This window comes from Plasmodium gaboni, chromosome 14 (genome assembly GCF_001602025.1).
Source record: "Plasmodium gaboni strain SY75 chromosome 14, whole genome shotgun sequence".
NCBI lineage: Eukaryota > Apicomplexa > Aconoidasida > Haemosporida > Plasmodiidae > Plasmodium > Plasmodium gaboni.
The window spans coordinates 2,823,863-2,838,731 of record NC_031494.1 but is presented as its reverse complement, the minus strand read 5'-3'; the positions used below and the strand labels follow the sequence as shown (position 1 = coordinate 2,838,731).

At 16.8% G+C, this 14,869-nt stretch overlaps 4 protein-coding genes across 4 annotated transcripts; all 4 read right to left on the bottom strand.

The window, feature by feature from the left end:
- On the bottom strand, positions 1–2,940 carry PGSY75_1475200 (conserved protein, unknown function; the record flags this gene model as incomplete). The annotated part of the gene is made up of 1 exon (XM_018788428.1): positions 1–2,940. One exon carries the CDS (start codon positions 2,938–2,940, stop codon positions 1–3), a length of 2,940 nt encoding a protein of 979 aa, XP_018639800.1.
- Positions 2,941–3,710: 770 nt separating this feature from the next.
- On the bottom strand, positions 3,711–8,399 carry PGSY75_1475100 (hypothetical protein; the record flags this gene model as incomplete). The annotated part of the gene is made up of 1 exon (XM_018788427.1): positions 3,711–8,399. One exon carries the CDS (start codon positions 8,397–8,399, stop codon positions 3,711–3,713), a length of 4,689 nt encoding a protein of 1,562 aa, XP_018639799.1.
- A 229-nt stretch (positions 8,400–8,628) lies between these two features.
- PGSY75_1475000 (putative mediator complex subunit 31) lies at positions 8,629–9,024 on the bottom strand (the record flags this gene model as incomplete). The annotated part of the gene is made up of 1 exon (XM_018788426.1): positions 8,629–9,024. One exon carries the CDS (start codon positions 9,022–9,024, stop codon positions 8,629–8,631), a length of 396 nt encoding a protein of 131 aa, XP_018639798.1.
- Positions 9,025–11,088: 2,064 nt separating this feature from the next.
- PGSY75_1474900 (trailer hitch-like protein) lies at positions 11,089–12,081 on the bottom strand (the record flags this gene model as incomplete). Its single annotated transcript, XM_018788425.1, has 1 exon — positions 11,089–12,081. The coding sequence occupies one exon, from the start codon at positions 12,079–12,081 to the stop codon at positions 11,089–11,091; it is 993 nt and encodes a 330-aa protein (XP_018639797.1).
- Positions 12,082–14,869: the final 2,788 nt, after the last annotated feature.

The following is a 14,869-nucleotide window of genomic DNA, read 5'->3' as shown; positions in this document are numbered from 1 at the left end:
CTATATTTCTTTTTGCGCGTGTTTATTCAAAAAATACGAGGGATATACCTCAACTAACCAACTAGGATCTATTGCAGTTACGTTCTTCATGAAAAATTTAGAAGAATTATTTGTATAAGCATCAGTATAGACAATAAATTTTCTCTTCATATAATTTATCTCATTTATTATAGATAAAGGATCAATAGAAAATAAATGACCACGGTTTGTCTGATTTAATAATTCATATTCATATGAATTTTTAATTTTTGAAACGTTATAATAAAATGATGCTATTACTGCTTTAAATATATTTTTTATATTTCCTGATGGTTTCATAGATATACCAAAACGTTTTAATATATATTTTAATCTATTAAAAAAATGAAGAGCTTTCTTTAGAGATTTATATACTAAAAAATGACTATGACAGAAATCTTTTTTATTTTTAACACTTAAAAAATTTTGAAATATATTATAATAACTTAATAAATCACTTTCTTCAGCCATTAAAGACAATCTCATTGTTCTTACCTTTTCTAAATTTTTATGATTAAATAAAAATAATGGTTCATTTATTAACATACTAATAATTACACATACTTCATATAAACAATTATATTCTATACTATTTATTAAAAAAATACTATAACGAAATTTTAAAGGTAAAGAACAAATTAAAAGACCTTTCTTCTTATCTATTATTATATTTCCATTAATATCCATTAATTTTAAAATATAAAATAATTCGAAACATTTTTTTAAAGATTTTAAAGAAGGAGCTGTAACAAAATCAAAGGAACACAAATTTTGAATTCCTAAAAATTTCAAAAAAAAAATATTATAAAATATATCCTTTCTTAATATTTCAGGTAATGGTATATCATTCAATAAATTATTATAATCATCTATCGTTATAAGTCTAAAACAAATAGAATCTGTACTTATATATGCTCTTTCTTCACATTTTGTTTTATTACATAATATAGTATATCTATTTGTTATATTCATATCATAATTGTAAATTTCATCTCTCATATAACAAGTATCTATTATATAATTTATATTTTTTATCTTTTTATAATATAATATCAAATCTCTTAAAAGAATAATTTTATTCTTTAATTCGCTGTTACTAAATTCATCATTCATATTATTTATATCATATATTATAAGTATATACTTACTATCTATACCTTTATTTAATAATCCATTTCGAACTACGTCAATTTCGTATTCATTATTTAAAAATATTAAAATATTTTCATTACGTTTATTTTTTTCAAATAATTTTTTAATAAGTTTAATGCTAGTTTCTATGTAATTTGAGCAACGCTCTTTTAAATAATATATTTTTTTATTATCTGTCTTTTGAGCATATGAATTAATAAATTTTTTATCTGCATTTTTATCATCATCCTTAATATTAGTATGTACATGATGGTTTATATGAAAAATATAAACACTTACATTATTATTACTATTATTATTACTATTATTATTATTATTATTATTAATTTTGTTTATCATGTTGATAAGCCTTTTCCATTCATTTTCTTTTTCACATATCTCCTTTTCCTTATTTTTTTTCTTTTCTTCATCATTCAGAAATATATTTTGTTGTCCTAAAGATTCTGGTTCAACTTTCAAATTGTTATTTGCCAAGGAATGCATAGATGTATTTTCAAATAAACTATTTATTACTTTCATTTTATTATCATGTGTACTATTCCTACTTTCATTATGATCACTTATTGTATGTTCATCACTCGATAATATGTTGTTTCTTTTAAAAGCACATTTCTTTTTTCCTGACCCTTTCTTCATAATATCCTTTAATTCCATATTTGATATGTTTTCTCCATATGCTAATTCATACGAATTCATATCCTTTTCTTTTTTTTTTTTTTTTTTTTTTTCTTCTACTGAATATCTGTTTTTCCTATTATTATGTTGATCTTTTTTATAAATATGTTCCTTGTTATTATAAAATTTATTCTTTACATGGTCATTTAATTCATTTTTATACTTATAACATTTTTCATCATAAGAAAGATTAGTACTATATTTTTTATTATAATCATAACTTTCTTCTTCATCATATATATTATTACTGACCCTTTTAATATTCACTTGGTCTTTATAAACAAAATTGATATTACTTTTTATATTACATTCATTACCTTGATTATCTCCCTTTTGTGTAATTTTTTTTGGTCCTTCTACATCTTTTTTTTCCTTCACATAATCATTGTCAACAGGTTCATTATCATCATCACACAATGAGTTGTTCTTTTTTTTCCAGCTGCATACATTATCATTATATGAAATAAAAAAGTGTAATACTTGTTCACTAAAATAGTCAGAAAAGAGAAATAAATATAAATCATTTCTCTTTAAAATAATTTTTTTTAATAAAGATAATATTAAATCAGTTTTAGAATGTCTTTTATAAATATTTGTTAAGATAATTATATTATATTGTATTAATAATGGGTCTAATAAAATTTTTTCTAATAATTTTGTTTCTTCTATAACTACAATTTTGTTATCATTTTTACAAGTATTGATTTTTTCATAATATAAATCTTCATCATATTGTTGTATATCTTTGTATTTTTTTTCTTCCTTTTCATATTCATCCTTTTTATTTATATATTCCTTATCATTTTTATCTACATAAGGGAATAAAAAAAAATCACTCAAATTATTTTTACTCAATTCATAACAACAGTTAATAAATATATCATCCGAAAAACATAAACAAAATTTTGATTTCTCATTTAATGTGTGTATTTTCTTTTCATATAAAATAAAAATTAATTTTATCACTTCCTCAAATTCCAACTTACCAGTTAGAAAAAATATGTTATGAACACCTAATAAATTTATTATCTCATTTTTAAAATTTTCAAATAATTCTTTCTTTTGTTCCTTATTGTATATACTATAAGATTTCATTATTTTTCTCAATTAAATAAGATATTAATTACAAAAAAAAAAAAATAAATAAATAATAAAAATAATAAATAATAAATAATAAATAAATAATATTTAGTACGATTAAACAATAGTAAAATATATATATATATATATATATATATATATATATATTTATAAATACCTAAATATGAAAAAAAAAAAAACCCATAAAAGAAAAATATACATATATATTATATATATATTATATATATATGTTTGTTATTATAACCATAAAAATATATTAAGAGGGGTAATTTCTTTTACCCTCATTTCTTGAAATTTTTTTTTTTTTTTTTAATACATTAAAATAAATAAGAATATATATATATAACCTTAAGGGAATATTATATATAAATATACTTTATATATTGAATTTTAGAATTACCCATATTTATAAAATAGCTAATATATATATATATATATATATATATATATATATATATATAGTATTTGTAAAATAATAAATTTTAATTTTATTTATTTATTCCTTTTTTTTGAATTAATTAATAATTAAATATTTAAAATATTTAAAGTTATTACACTTAAACAAAAACAAAAACAATGACAATATTATATATATATATATATATATATATATATATATATATATGTATAAAGTATTATAAAACAAAAACATTTAAAAATGATTTCAAAATTATTATGATTTAATTCTTTAAAAAATATAGAATTTGAAATAATCATATATTAATAATATAATAATAATTTCTTTTTTTTTTTTTTTTTTTTTTTCATGAATTTAATGAAAATATAAATTGTAATTGTTTCTTCATGAGGGAAGCCAACATCTTCGCATGGTCTTCTTTGTTATTTTTTATTATATGCTTATACACATTTTGAAATACTATATTTGATTCGTTTATTACCTTCAGTTGTTTTTCACTTGTATATTTTTTAAAAAACAAATCAACATGTTCTTTTGATAATACCATAACATGTATTTTATGATATTTATACAAATATAATCTTTGTATTAATATATCGATATCATTTGAATATAAGTTATTTGAAATAAAATTATATGGATACAAACTATTATGACTACTACTATCATTTGTTTTATTATCACTTATATGTTCTTTCTCTATATTCTTCATATGAATACATTTTATAATATGCTTTTTCATTTTTTTGTCATTTCTGATGTCATCTTTGCGATCTTTTACAAACAGTATAGCAAACTTGATGAGGGGGAAATAAATATTTAAAACAAACAAATTATTTAATTCATAATTTTTTAAATATATTATTGGAACATTATTATATTTTATTTTCCTTATATATAATTTATCTAATAATTCATAAAATGGTATAAGATCATATTTATATGCATACTTTTTTTGATAAATAAAAAAAATTTCTTTTAATTTTTTCAAAATGCACACTGGATAGATAACACTATCATGACTAAAATTATTATAAATATTGTATATATGATCATATTTATTTTTTTCATAGATATTTTTAATTTCTTTGTTTTTTTTTTCTTTTATATTTTCCATATTTATTATATTATTCTTTTGTTCTACATTATTATTAAATGCATTGCTCATATTTCCTATAATATTTATCCTCTCCATTTTAGTATTTTTAAAATTATATCTTACCACATCATATTTATTAACCACTTCATTATTCAAACACATATATAATTTTTTCTTTTCTTCAACTGTTTTTTTTTTTTTATGATCAAATGTAGTTAATATTTCTTCCTTCTCTTTCATTTTGTTACTATAAATTTGATTTGAAATATCAGACAAAATATTCCCCTTCCCTTTAATAATTCTTAAATATAATATAGGATAATATACTTCCAAAAAAAGAACACAGTAATAAAAATGTATTTGTCTTTTTATATTTTTACAAATATGATCTATATTTAAAAAACATATATCAAAAAGTGATATGATTAACTCTTTATAATCTTGCATTTCTGTTTTCATATTATCTCTTTTATAAGAACAAAGACATAATAAAATATCTAAAGAATATAAATAATTCTCTAGAATCCTTTTATTATTATTTATAATTTCAAGTAACGTATTAAACAAATTTTCATGATAAACTCTAGACATCCACATGCTTTTAAATATAAGTAATATTTCATCTTTTCTAAAAGGAATATTTCTAATTATTCGATAAAATAAATCGCTATATAATTCTCCTATAATAAATATATTTATATTAGTGTTAATATTAAAAAAAATCATATCTATTATTTGACTACATGTCAATAATTCTAACTTAATATTATATTTATATAAACAATTAATAGAAGTACCAAAAAAAAAAGAAACGTTACTATCATTTGTATAATTTTCATAAGAATTAATTGATGACGAAATATTATTGTCTTTTATTACAATATTATTATTATGTTCCTTTATTTTATTTTTATTATTATCATCATCACATTTTTTAATATCCCCCTCATTTGTATCATCAACTTTTTGTTCTTTTATATTTATTTTATTTCTATCATTCTTATTATAATCTATCAATATTGTGTCATTATTATTTATGACAAATGTGTAATTATTATTTTCATAAAAATGATTAAAATATTTATTATTATAAAAAAAATTAAGTTGACAACTCTCTTTTTTTATACCACGTTGTACTTCATCAAAAGATAAAATATATTCATATATTGGAACAAAATAATTCCTTTTACAATATTGATACAATTTAAATTTGTTTATTATATTTATTAATTTAAAAATATGATTCATACATATAAAAATAGAATCGTGATGTAACAAATGAGTATTATTTTCTTTCAATTTCTTAAAACAATATAAAATCAGAAGAAGGAAAATTTTACGCTTCCTTCTATTTATTAAATATTCTACATTTTCTATTAAATATAATATTTGGATATATGTTAATGAAGGTATGAATTTCTTATAATGTTTTAAAAACAACTGACTTCCTATTTGATTCCGTGCATCACATTTTAATTTTTTTAATAAAAAAAATATTTGACAAAAGAGTGCAGGTGAAATGTTTTGAATATTTAACAATTCCAATTTTTTCATTAATATTTTTTTTATTATCTTATTGTAACTTAATATATCAGATAAAAGAAATATACTTCTTATGCTATTTTCTAAAGAATGATGTTCAAAATAAATTTCAATCTTTTTTCTTATAAAATATATTAAACGTTTATTATACCAATTATATATTGTATTTCCTAAGTCCACATTATTTAAAATAAAATAATTTTTATATAATGAGAAAAAAAAAAGCACATTTTTTATTTGATACGTTTTCATAACATGAGAATTTATACATAGGCTATAAAATAATATATTTATATTATATATATTCATATATTTTGTTGTATATATAATATTCAAAAATTTTAATATCACATCACAATTTTCTAAAATAAAAAAATGTGTCATATTTTGAAAGAGCGATTTAATATTATTTCGTGTATTTGTGTATAAAATTAAAAGATATTTATCTTTATCTCTAAACATATTATTATGTATAATATTATTATGAGATAAATAATGAGATTTATTAGTATCATCATTAGAATATATAATATGTGTATAATAATTATCATAATCACTATTATAATTATTATTATTATTATTATTATTATACATTGAATTATATGATATATTTATTTTTTTTTTATTTTCTATGTCAAAATTTTCACATTTTAAATTATTATCTATTATATTATTTTTACGTATATCTAAATAGTCATTATATCTTATATTATATAATATATCTTTTAATAAATACCTTTCCACATCCTTATTATTTATACACATTATTAATTGTTTAATTTTTTCTTCTATAATAGTTTTATTATCAAATATATTTTCACATAATAGTTCTATGCAATTTAATAAGTAAATTATATTTTCATCACAATATGGTAAAAAAAAATTGTTTTGTTTAATTATATTATTTAGTAAATACATATAATTGAAATATAAACATATCATATAACTATAATATGAATATAAATAATTAATTTGTTCTTCATTTAGATTAGTTACATGATCAGACAACATATTATCATTATTATTATTATTATTACATTTTTTTAATTTTATTATTGAATATACATCAATATTAAACAAATTATGCATATTTTTAATTACGTCATTTATTTTTACCTTCTTATAATAACTATAATACAAATGTAACACATTTATTATATTATAATATCCTACTTCTTTATGAAGCAATAAATTCAACATATGCATAATATTCTTGTTATTATTTTTTATTATATCGAGAATTTCTTCATTCGATATGTTTATATCATAAATAGTTTCTTCTACATGTTTCTTTTTATCTTCATTTATTTTATCCTTATATTTATTATCCTTGTCATCCTTTATTTTTTCTTCAATATCAATAAAAAGTTGATGGGAGTAAAACAAATTTAATTTTATATATAAAGATATATATGATAATAACAAATTCTTATCAAAGTATTTAATAAAATCAAAAGTGTAATTAAAAAAATATATAATAAACTGATTAAATGAAAAATAATATTTAAAGCATGAACTTGTGTTATCATAATTAATTAAATTTTTTTCGATAAAAACAAGAAATTTTTTAATTAGGTTTAAATTTATTTTTATATATTCATATTTTTTGACATAACTGGTACAAGTATTATTATATATTAATTCATTATTTAATTTAAAAACATTTTTATTATTAATTGACTTATGACAAGGATAATTCAAATGGTTATTTTTTTGTCTTACATTATTTATATTATGATTTATATTATCATATATATTATTATATATATTATGATTTATATTATCATTTATATTATTATATATATTATGATTTATATTATCATTTATATTATTATATATATTATGATTTATATTATCATTTATATTATTATATATATTATGATTTATATTATCATTTATATTACAATTTTTATTAACACCTATAGCAACATTCACATTTTTCAAATCAAAACAAAATAAATCATAAAATTGATTAAATTTTTTATTTAAATTTTCTTCATTATTTACAATTTCTTCAATTTTTTTAATTTTTTTGTCATGTTCATTAATATTTTCCTCTTTCAAAATATGTTGAACATCTTTATCATTCAAATATAATTCCATAATTTTTTCATTATCAATATTTCTTTTTAAAATAATCTTTTCATAAATATTTTTCAAAATTTGTTTTTTTTCTTTCCTTGAATAATAATTTATATTGGCTAGTTGTACATTTTTCACTTTATCATTTTTTCTTCCCTTCCCTTTTCCTTTTGAATTTAAATAACTGAAGAATTTTGCATCATTTTTATAAAAATAATAATTATAAAAATAACAATAATTATTATTATTATTAATATTAATATATGTAGTATAATATTGTATCCTGAGTAAAATATTTTTCCGATATTTCATTTGATCAGTTACACAAAAAAAAAAAAAAAAAAAAATGATATATAATAAAAATATATGTTACATATATGTGTATAAAAGTATATTAGATATGAATATATAAGAATATACTAAGTTATACATTTTATATGATACATATTTATTATTTATATTTTACAAGATGAAAAATATATATATAAATATTTAAACATATACATATATATATATATATATATATATATATATATATGGTCTATATTTGGTAATTAAAATATAACCAATGAATCTTCATATAATATATAAAATTTTGAAATGAATTTACATGATTAAAATATATATTTGTTTTATTATTATTTAATATTTCTAATACATATAAACATATAGGAAAATGTACATAAAATATATATGGTTTATTTCTCCAATAATTTAAATATTTCAAATAACTTATAAAATTATAATCATTAAAATATTTATTATCATATAAATGTTTTATATAATCTATATTACATAATGATTGTAAAAATTCTAGTTCGCATTCAAACCTTAATTTATTTTCAAATAAACTCTCTCTATAATTCTTATTAAAAATTACTTTCTCATTATCATCTATAATATTACTCACATTGTACTTTTTTTGGTTTATACCCATTTTAAAAAAAAAAAAAAAAAAAAAAAAAAAAAAAAAAAAATATTGAATTGACAATAATTAAAATTTATAAATCAATAACAAAAAAGTACACTAAAACAAAATACACAAATAAAACAATAAACAAATATCATGTTGCCTTAAAGAGAAAATTAAATAATATGGAAAATACGAAAAAAAAAAATATATATATTATAAAATTAAAAAATTATTATCATATTTATTTTATATTAATAAAACAAATAAAAATATATATATTTTTAATTATTTATAAATATTCTAATTATATACAAAAAAAAAAAAATTAAATATATTATATATATATATAATATTATGATCACTTTGGTATACTTTCCTCCATTATTCCCTTTATAAAAAAATATATTATATAAAAATCATCATATAATAATATATAATATAATATAATATTAAATATGTATTTTATATATTATAAATGATGAAAAATAATAATATTCTTACATATCGTTTGAACATTATATGATAATATATAGAAATAGTTTTATTTAAATTATTGTTCATTCGAAATAATATATAAATTTAGAAACCTCTGTTTATATTTTCACATACATATATATATTATGCTATCCATGTTAAATATTTTATAATAAATATTATATAATATAACTATTATGATTTTAAAAAAATTCTTTTTTTTTCCGTTGATTCATGTTCATAAATATGAGGGTATTTTATTGCTAAGCATCAAACAAACACATTCACACACATAAATACGCCACTTAAGTGAAAGGGATTTCTTTCAAGTGTTATCATTTTGTAATTTTTTTTTTCTTTAGGACAAGAACAAACATAAATGTACAAGAATATTATTATTACTTGTGTTATTTCATTTTTTTAATCCTTTTAATTTTTTTATCAATTTTATTATGAGTATAAAAAAAAAAAAAAAATACATATATATATTATATATATATATGCGTGCTGACAATATTATTTTCCATTGTGTATATGTTATTTATACATACATCATATTATCATTTTATTTTTAATCTAAATATATATATATATATGCATTAAATAACTACTACTCATTATGAACATATAGTACAATTTTGTTTTGAAATTTTATCATTAAATGTGTTTTTTTTTTCTGTTTTCCTTTTATAAAATGTTTATAAGAAAATATATTTCATTGATATCATCAGGTTTTTATGCTTCATTTTAAACTTATTTTTTACCCAAAAAATTAAAATACAATCAATTGTAAAAAAAGAAAAAAGAAAAAAATATTTTAATATACCAGATGTATAATGTTATGCACACCTATTAGAACCTTCTATAATATATATATATATATATATGTGATCTAGTGCCTTATTTATTTTTTGACTTGTTAAAATTATTATTATATATTGTATATATTACATTAAAAGTTGAATATAGAATAACACTCATTTATTGTAATAAAATTATAAGATATATCCATAATTTCTTAAAATGAATGAAAAGAAAAAAAAAAATAAATAAAACAAAAAAAAAAAAGAAAAAAAAAAAAAACTACGTAAACAATTTGTAAGTTATATATCTTATAATTATTCCAAGTTTAAAAATATGCACATATATATAATATATATATTATATTATATGCATATATGTATTCGTAGGATATGCTAAACTATATATTTTAAAAAATGTGTACTCAAGGAAATTTAATATATATATATATATATATATATATATATTATTACACATTTAAAAAGAATAATAATAAATAAATATATAAATAAATGGATGGATACTACATGAATAAAGGAATAAGAATTAAATGGGCAAATCTATTAATTAATATAAAAAATAAATAAATAAATATATGCATGTATGTATGTATGTATGCACTTATCCATTTATATATAAACTTATATATTTGTATTACTCACGTAAAAATTACAAACAATTATAATAATAAAAAAACTGCGTAAAATAAATACATACATGCATACATACATATATATATATATATATATATATATATTACTTTTATATGCGTAAAATATATTTGCCCTTTGTAGGTCCTTCCATCATATATAACTAATATGCTGGATATCTATTAAAAGGATTTTGATTCCTGTTAAAATAATTATAATTAAAGTTTCCCATCATTTTATTATTTCGATTATTTCTCATTTTATTTCTGTTATGATTTCTATTATGCATATTAGTCCTATAATGTGCAGCTGCTATTCCAAATGTGTCCACATCTAGCATTCTTAACTTTTCTCTGTCAACCCTTTCATCAATTCCTTGTTTTTTATCTAAGGTTTCACAACTTATATTATCAAAGAAACTTGAATTTTTATCATAACCACCAACTTGCATATGATTATTCATTGCACTAGAATCTTCTCTATTTTTTTCCTCTAATATATTATTTTTATCGAACTTCATATTATTAGTATTAAAATCAAAATCGGGGCTAAACTTATTTTTGAGAGCAGGATTTAGCTGTGATTGTAATTCCCCTATAATATAATTCTGTCTTTCATAATTTCTATAATTTCTATATTTGTAATTATTATTATTATTATTATTATTGTTATTATTATTATTGTTGTTGTTATAATTTCTATTATTATAATGGAAATTATAGTTCTGTCTATTATTATAATATCTCCTATTGTTCATATTCCTATCATTGGATGATATTAAATTATTATTTACCTTTAAAGATTTATTAATATTCATATTATTATTATAATTTAAATTATCTGTTATATTATTCTTAGAACTAGGTGCTATATTCATAGAAACAATAGCTGGATCATCTGGGATATTTTTTCCTGTTTCACTTACCGTGACATCCTTAATATCTTTTCCTCGAAATATTATAAAGTCGTATACTTCATTTGATGGAGCAATGTCTGGTTGTCTTCTACCCTCAGTACCAAAAGAACGAACATTCTGTAAGGCAACAGTAGATTCATGAGTATTTATTGTATATAATATTCCTTCGTATCTAATTTCAGAGTTGGAAATTAGGGAAATTTTACTTCCAATATATGGTAAGGTTGACACAGATGACATGTTTGTAAAAAAAAAAAATTATGATTATATGTTAAAAAAAAATGTTATAATAAATAAAAAAAAACTATATCAACTATATGATATATTATATATTATAAAATCCACAATTTAATGTGTACAAATCGATATATATATTTAACTCAACGTATCTCGTAAATTTTGGGTACTTATTATATCTTCTTAAAATATATATATATATATATATATATAATTATTTTATAGGTCAATCCTATATATATATATATATATATATATATATGTACAATTACGCTTGAATGTCTTAATTTGCTTACTTTTTTTATATCTTAATTTGATAATATAATGTGAATTTATCTTTATAATAAAACAAAAAAAAAAATAAAATAAAATAAAAATAAAAATAATAATATATATATATAATAAATAAATACAACAAATACCTTCGTAATGTCTTCAAATTGTTTCAAATTTTTCTAATTCGAGATACTAAAAATTTTATTTCTTTTTATTTATTATTATAAACATAAGCACATGAAAAAATAAAAAAAATAAAAGAAAAAGTATACTTAGGAATAAATGCTGAAATGAATATATATATATATATTGATGAAACTTCAACAAATATTTATATAATTACACATATAAATGTTATATATATATATATATTTATATTATATACATGTAAAGTAAAAATTTTATAATATCAATAAGGAAAAAAAATATGTACAAATTTTTAAATATAAAATATAGCAAAACGAGGAAAAATATAAAAAATTATGAAATAAGCAAAAATAAGAACAGGGAAAAATAAAATGAAATAAATAAAATAAAATAAAATATATAAAAATAAAATAAAAATATAATATATATTAAATATATATTATAATAAATTACGCTATGAATGTAAATTTTTTATTACTCCATAAAATTTATCCTTATAAGCACATATAAATTAACCTTAATTTTTTTTTTTTTTTTTTCAACTTTAAAAAAAAAATAACTATATACGTATTATAAGCAATCAAACATACAAAATAATAGGCTTCTTTTTATTCCACATATATAAATATATATATTAGGTCTTTAAATAGATGTATTCTGAAAATATATTTGAATATTATATATATCATTCATATCTTATATATATATACATGTATTATATTAATAAGTCAAAAACATATGTGAAAAAAAAATTATAAAAATGTAATTATATATATATATTATTGTATGTGTATATTATATATTCATCCTTTCCATTTTACATATAAAACTTATATTTATTAATATATTAATTTATATTTAATATATGTTTTCAAATATAGTAATTATTATGCATATATAAATCAATTGTCTTTTATCAAATATATATATATATATATGTATTTTTTTTATTATTATCAAAAAATATATTTCTTCAATTTTTCATTCTCTCAATATTTTGAAACAAGCAAGAATTTCAAGGTTAAAAAATTAAATATATATATATATATATAATATATATATTTTTTATTGTGCTTCTTTTCTTTTATCTCTTAATATTATATATACAGATAATTTATATATTTACTATTATAAATATGTATATACACACTTTTAATATTCATAATATATATACAACTTATTTTTTATGGATATCATACCAATAAAAAAAAAAGAAAAATAACCAAAATATATACTATATGAAATCATTAAAAAAATAAAAATAATAGTAATAAATAAAATATATTATAAGACAGTTATATATTCATCATACACTTAATGAGCAAGGCACACCAATTATATTAAAGCTAAATATAATATTATATATATATAATATTTTATATTTACAGATTATGTAATATATATATATATATATATATATATATTTTACTTTTTTGTTATATCTAAAATATGGTTATAAAAAAAAAAAAAAAAAAAAATGTAATAAAATCATATGTGTATTAATATAAAAAATGTATACAGATATAGGGATTTATATAATGTGTACACTTATAAATATATTATATGAGAAATGAAATTCTTCACAAATATATACATAAATAACATTCATTTATTATATATGAAAAAATATATAATTATATATATATTTATTTATTTATATGCATACTACATAAAACTTGAAAGAAAAATATACACATCAAATGATATATATTTCATATTCTTATTTTTATATACACATAATGTAAAAAGAGCATCTCTTTATTATACATTATAATAATAATTTATACAATTATATGAATATATGTATAAGTTTTGTATTAATACATTTGTATATATATATATATATATTTAGTAATTTAAAAATTACTAAGGTATAAAATATAAATTTTTTTTTTTTTTTAATCCAGTTTCTTAAGATGATATGGAAAAATTTTAAATATTAAAAGTTAATTATAATAAATTTTTATACAAAAAGTAAAATTATCAATATGATGTTTTATAATTTTATTTAATACATTAGCTTCTTGTTATTATCAATCAGTATATTAAATGCTTGAAATTTTTTAAATCTTTTTTATACTATTAATAAACGATATAATTAAATATAATATTAATAATTATAATAAATTATATATTTATTTTTAAATTTTTAATAAATAATGAATTTTTCCAAGCATAAATAAGAACAGCGTATTATATATTTATGTAATGTATATAGCTCTATATGCAAAAAATACAATGTAGCTACAACAAAAAAAAAAAAAAAAAATAAATAAATAAATAAAAATAATATACATATTAGAGTAATGAAAATAATTATATGTGCATAAACACACTGTTCTTTTTTTTTTTTTTTTTTTTTTTTTTT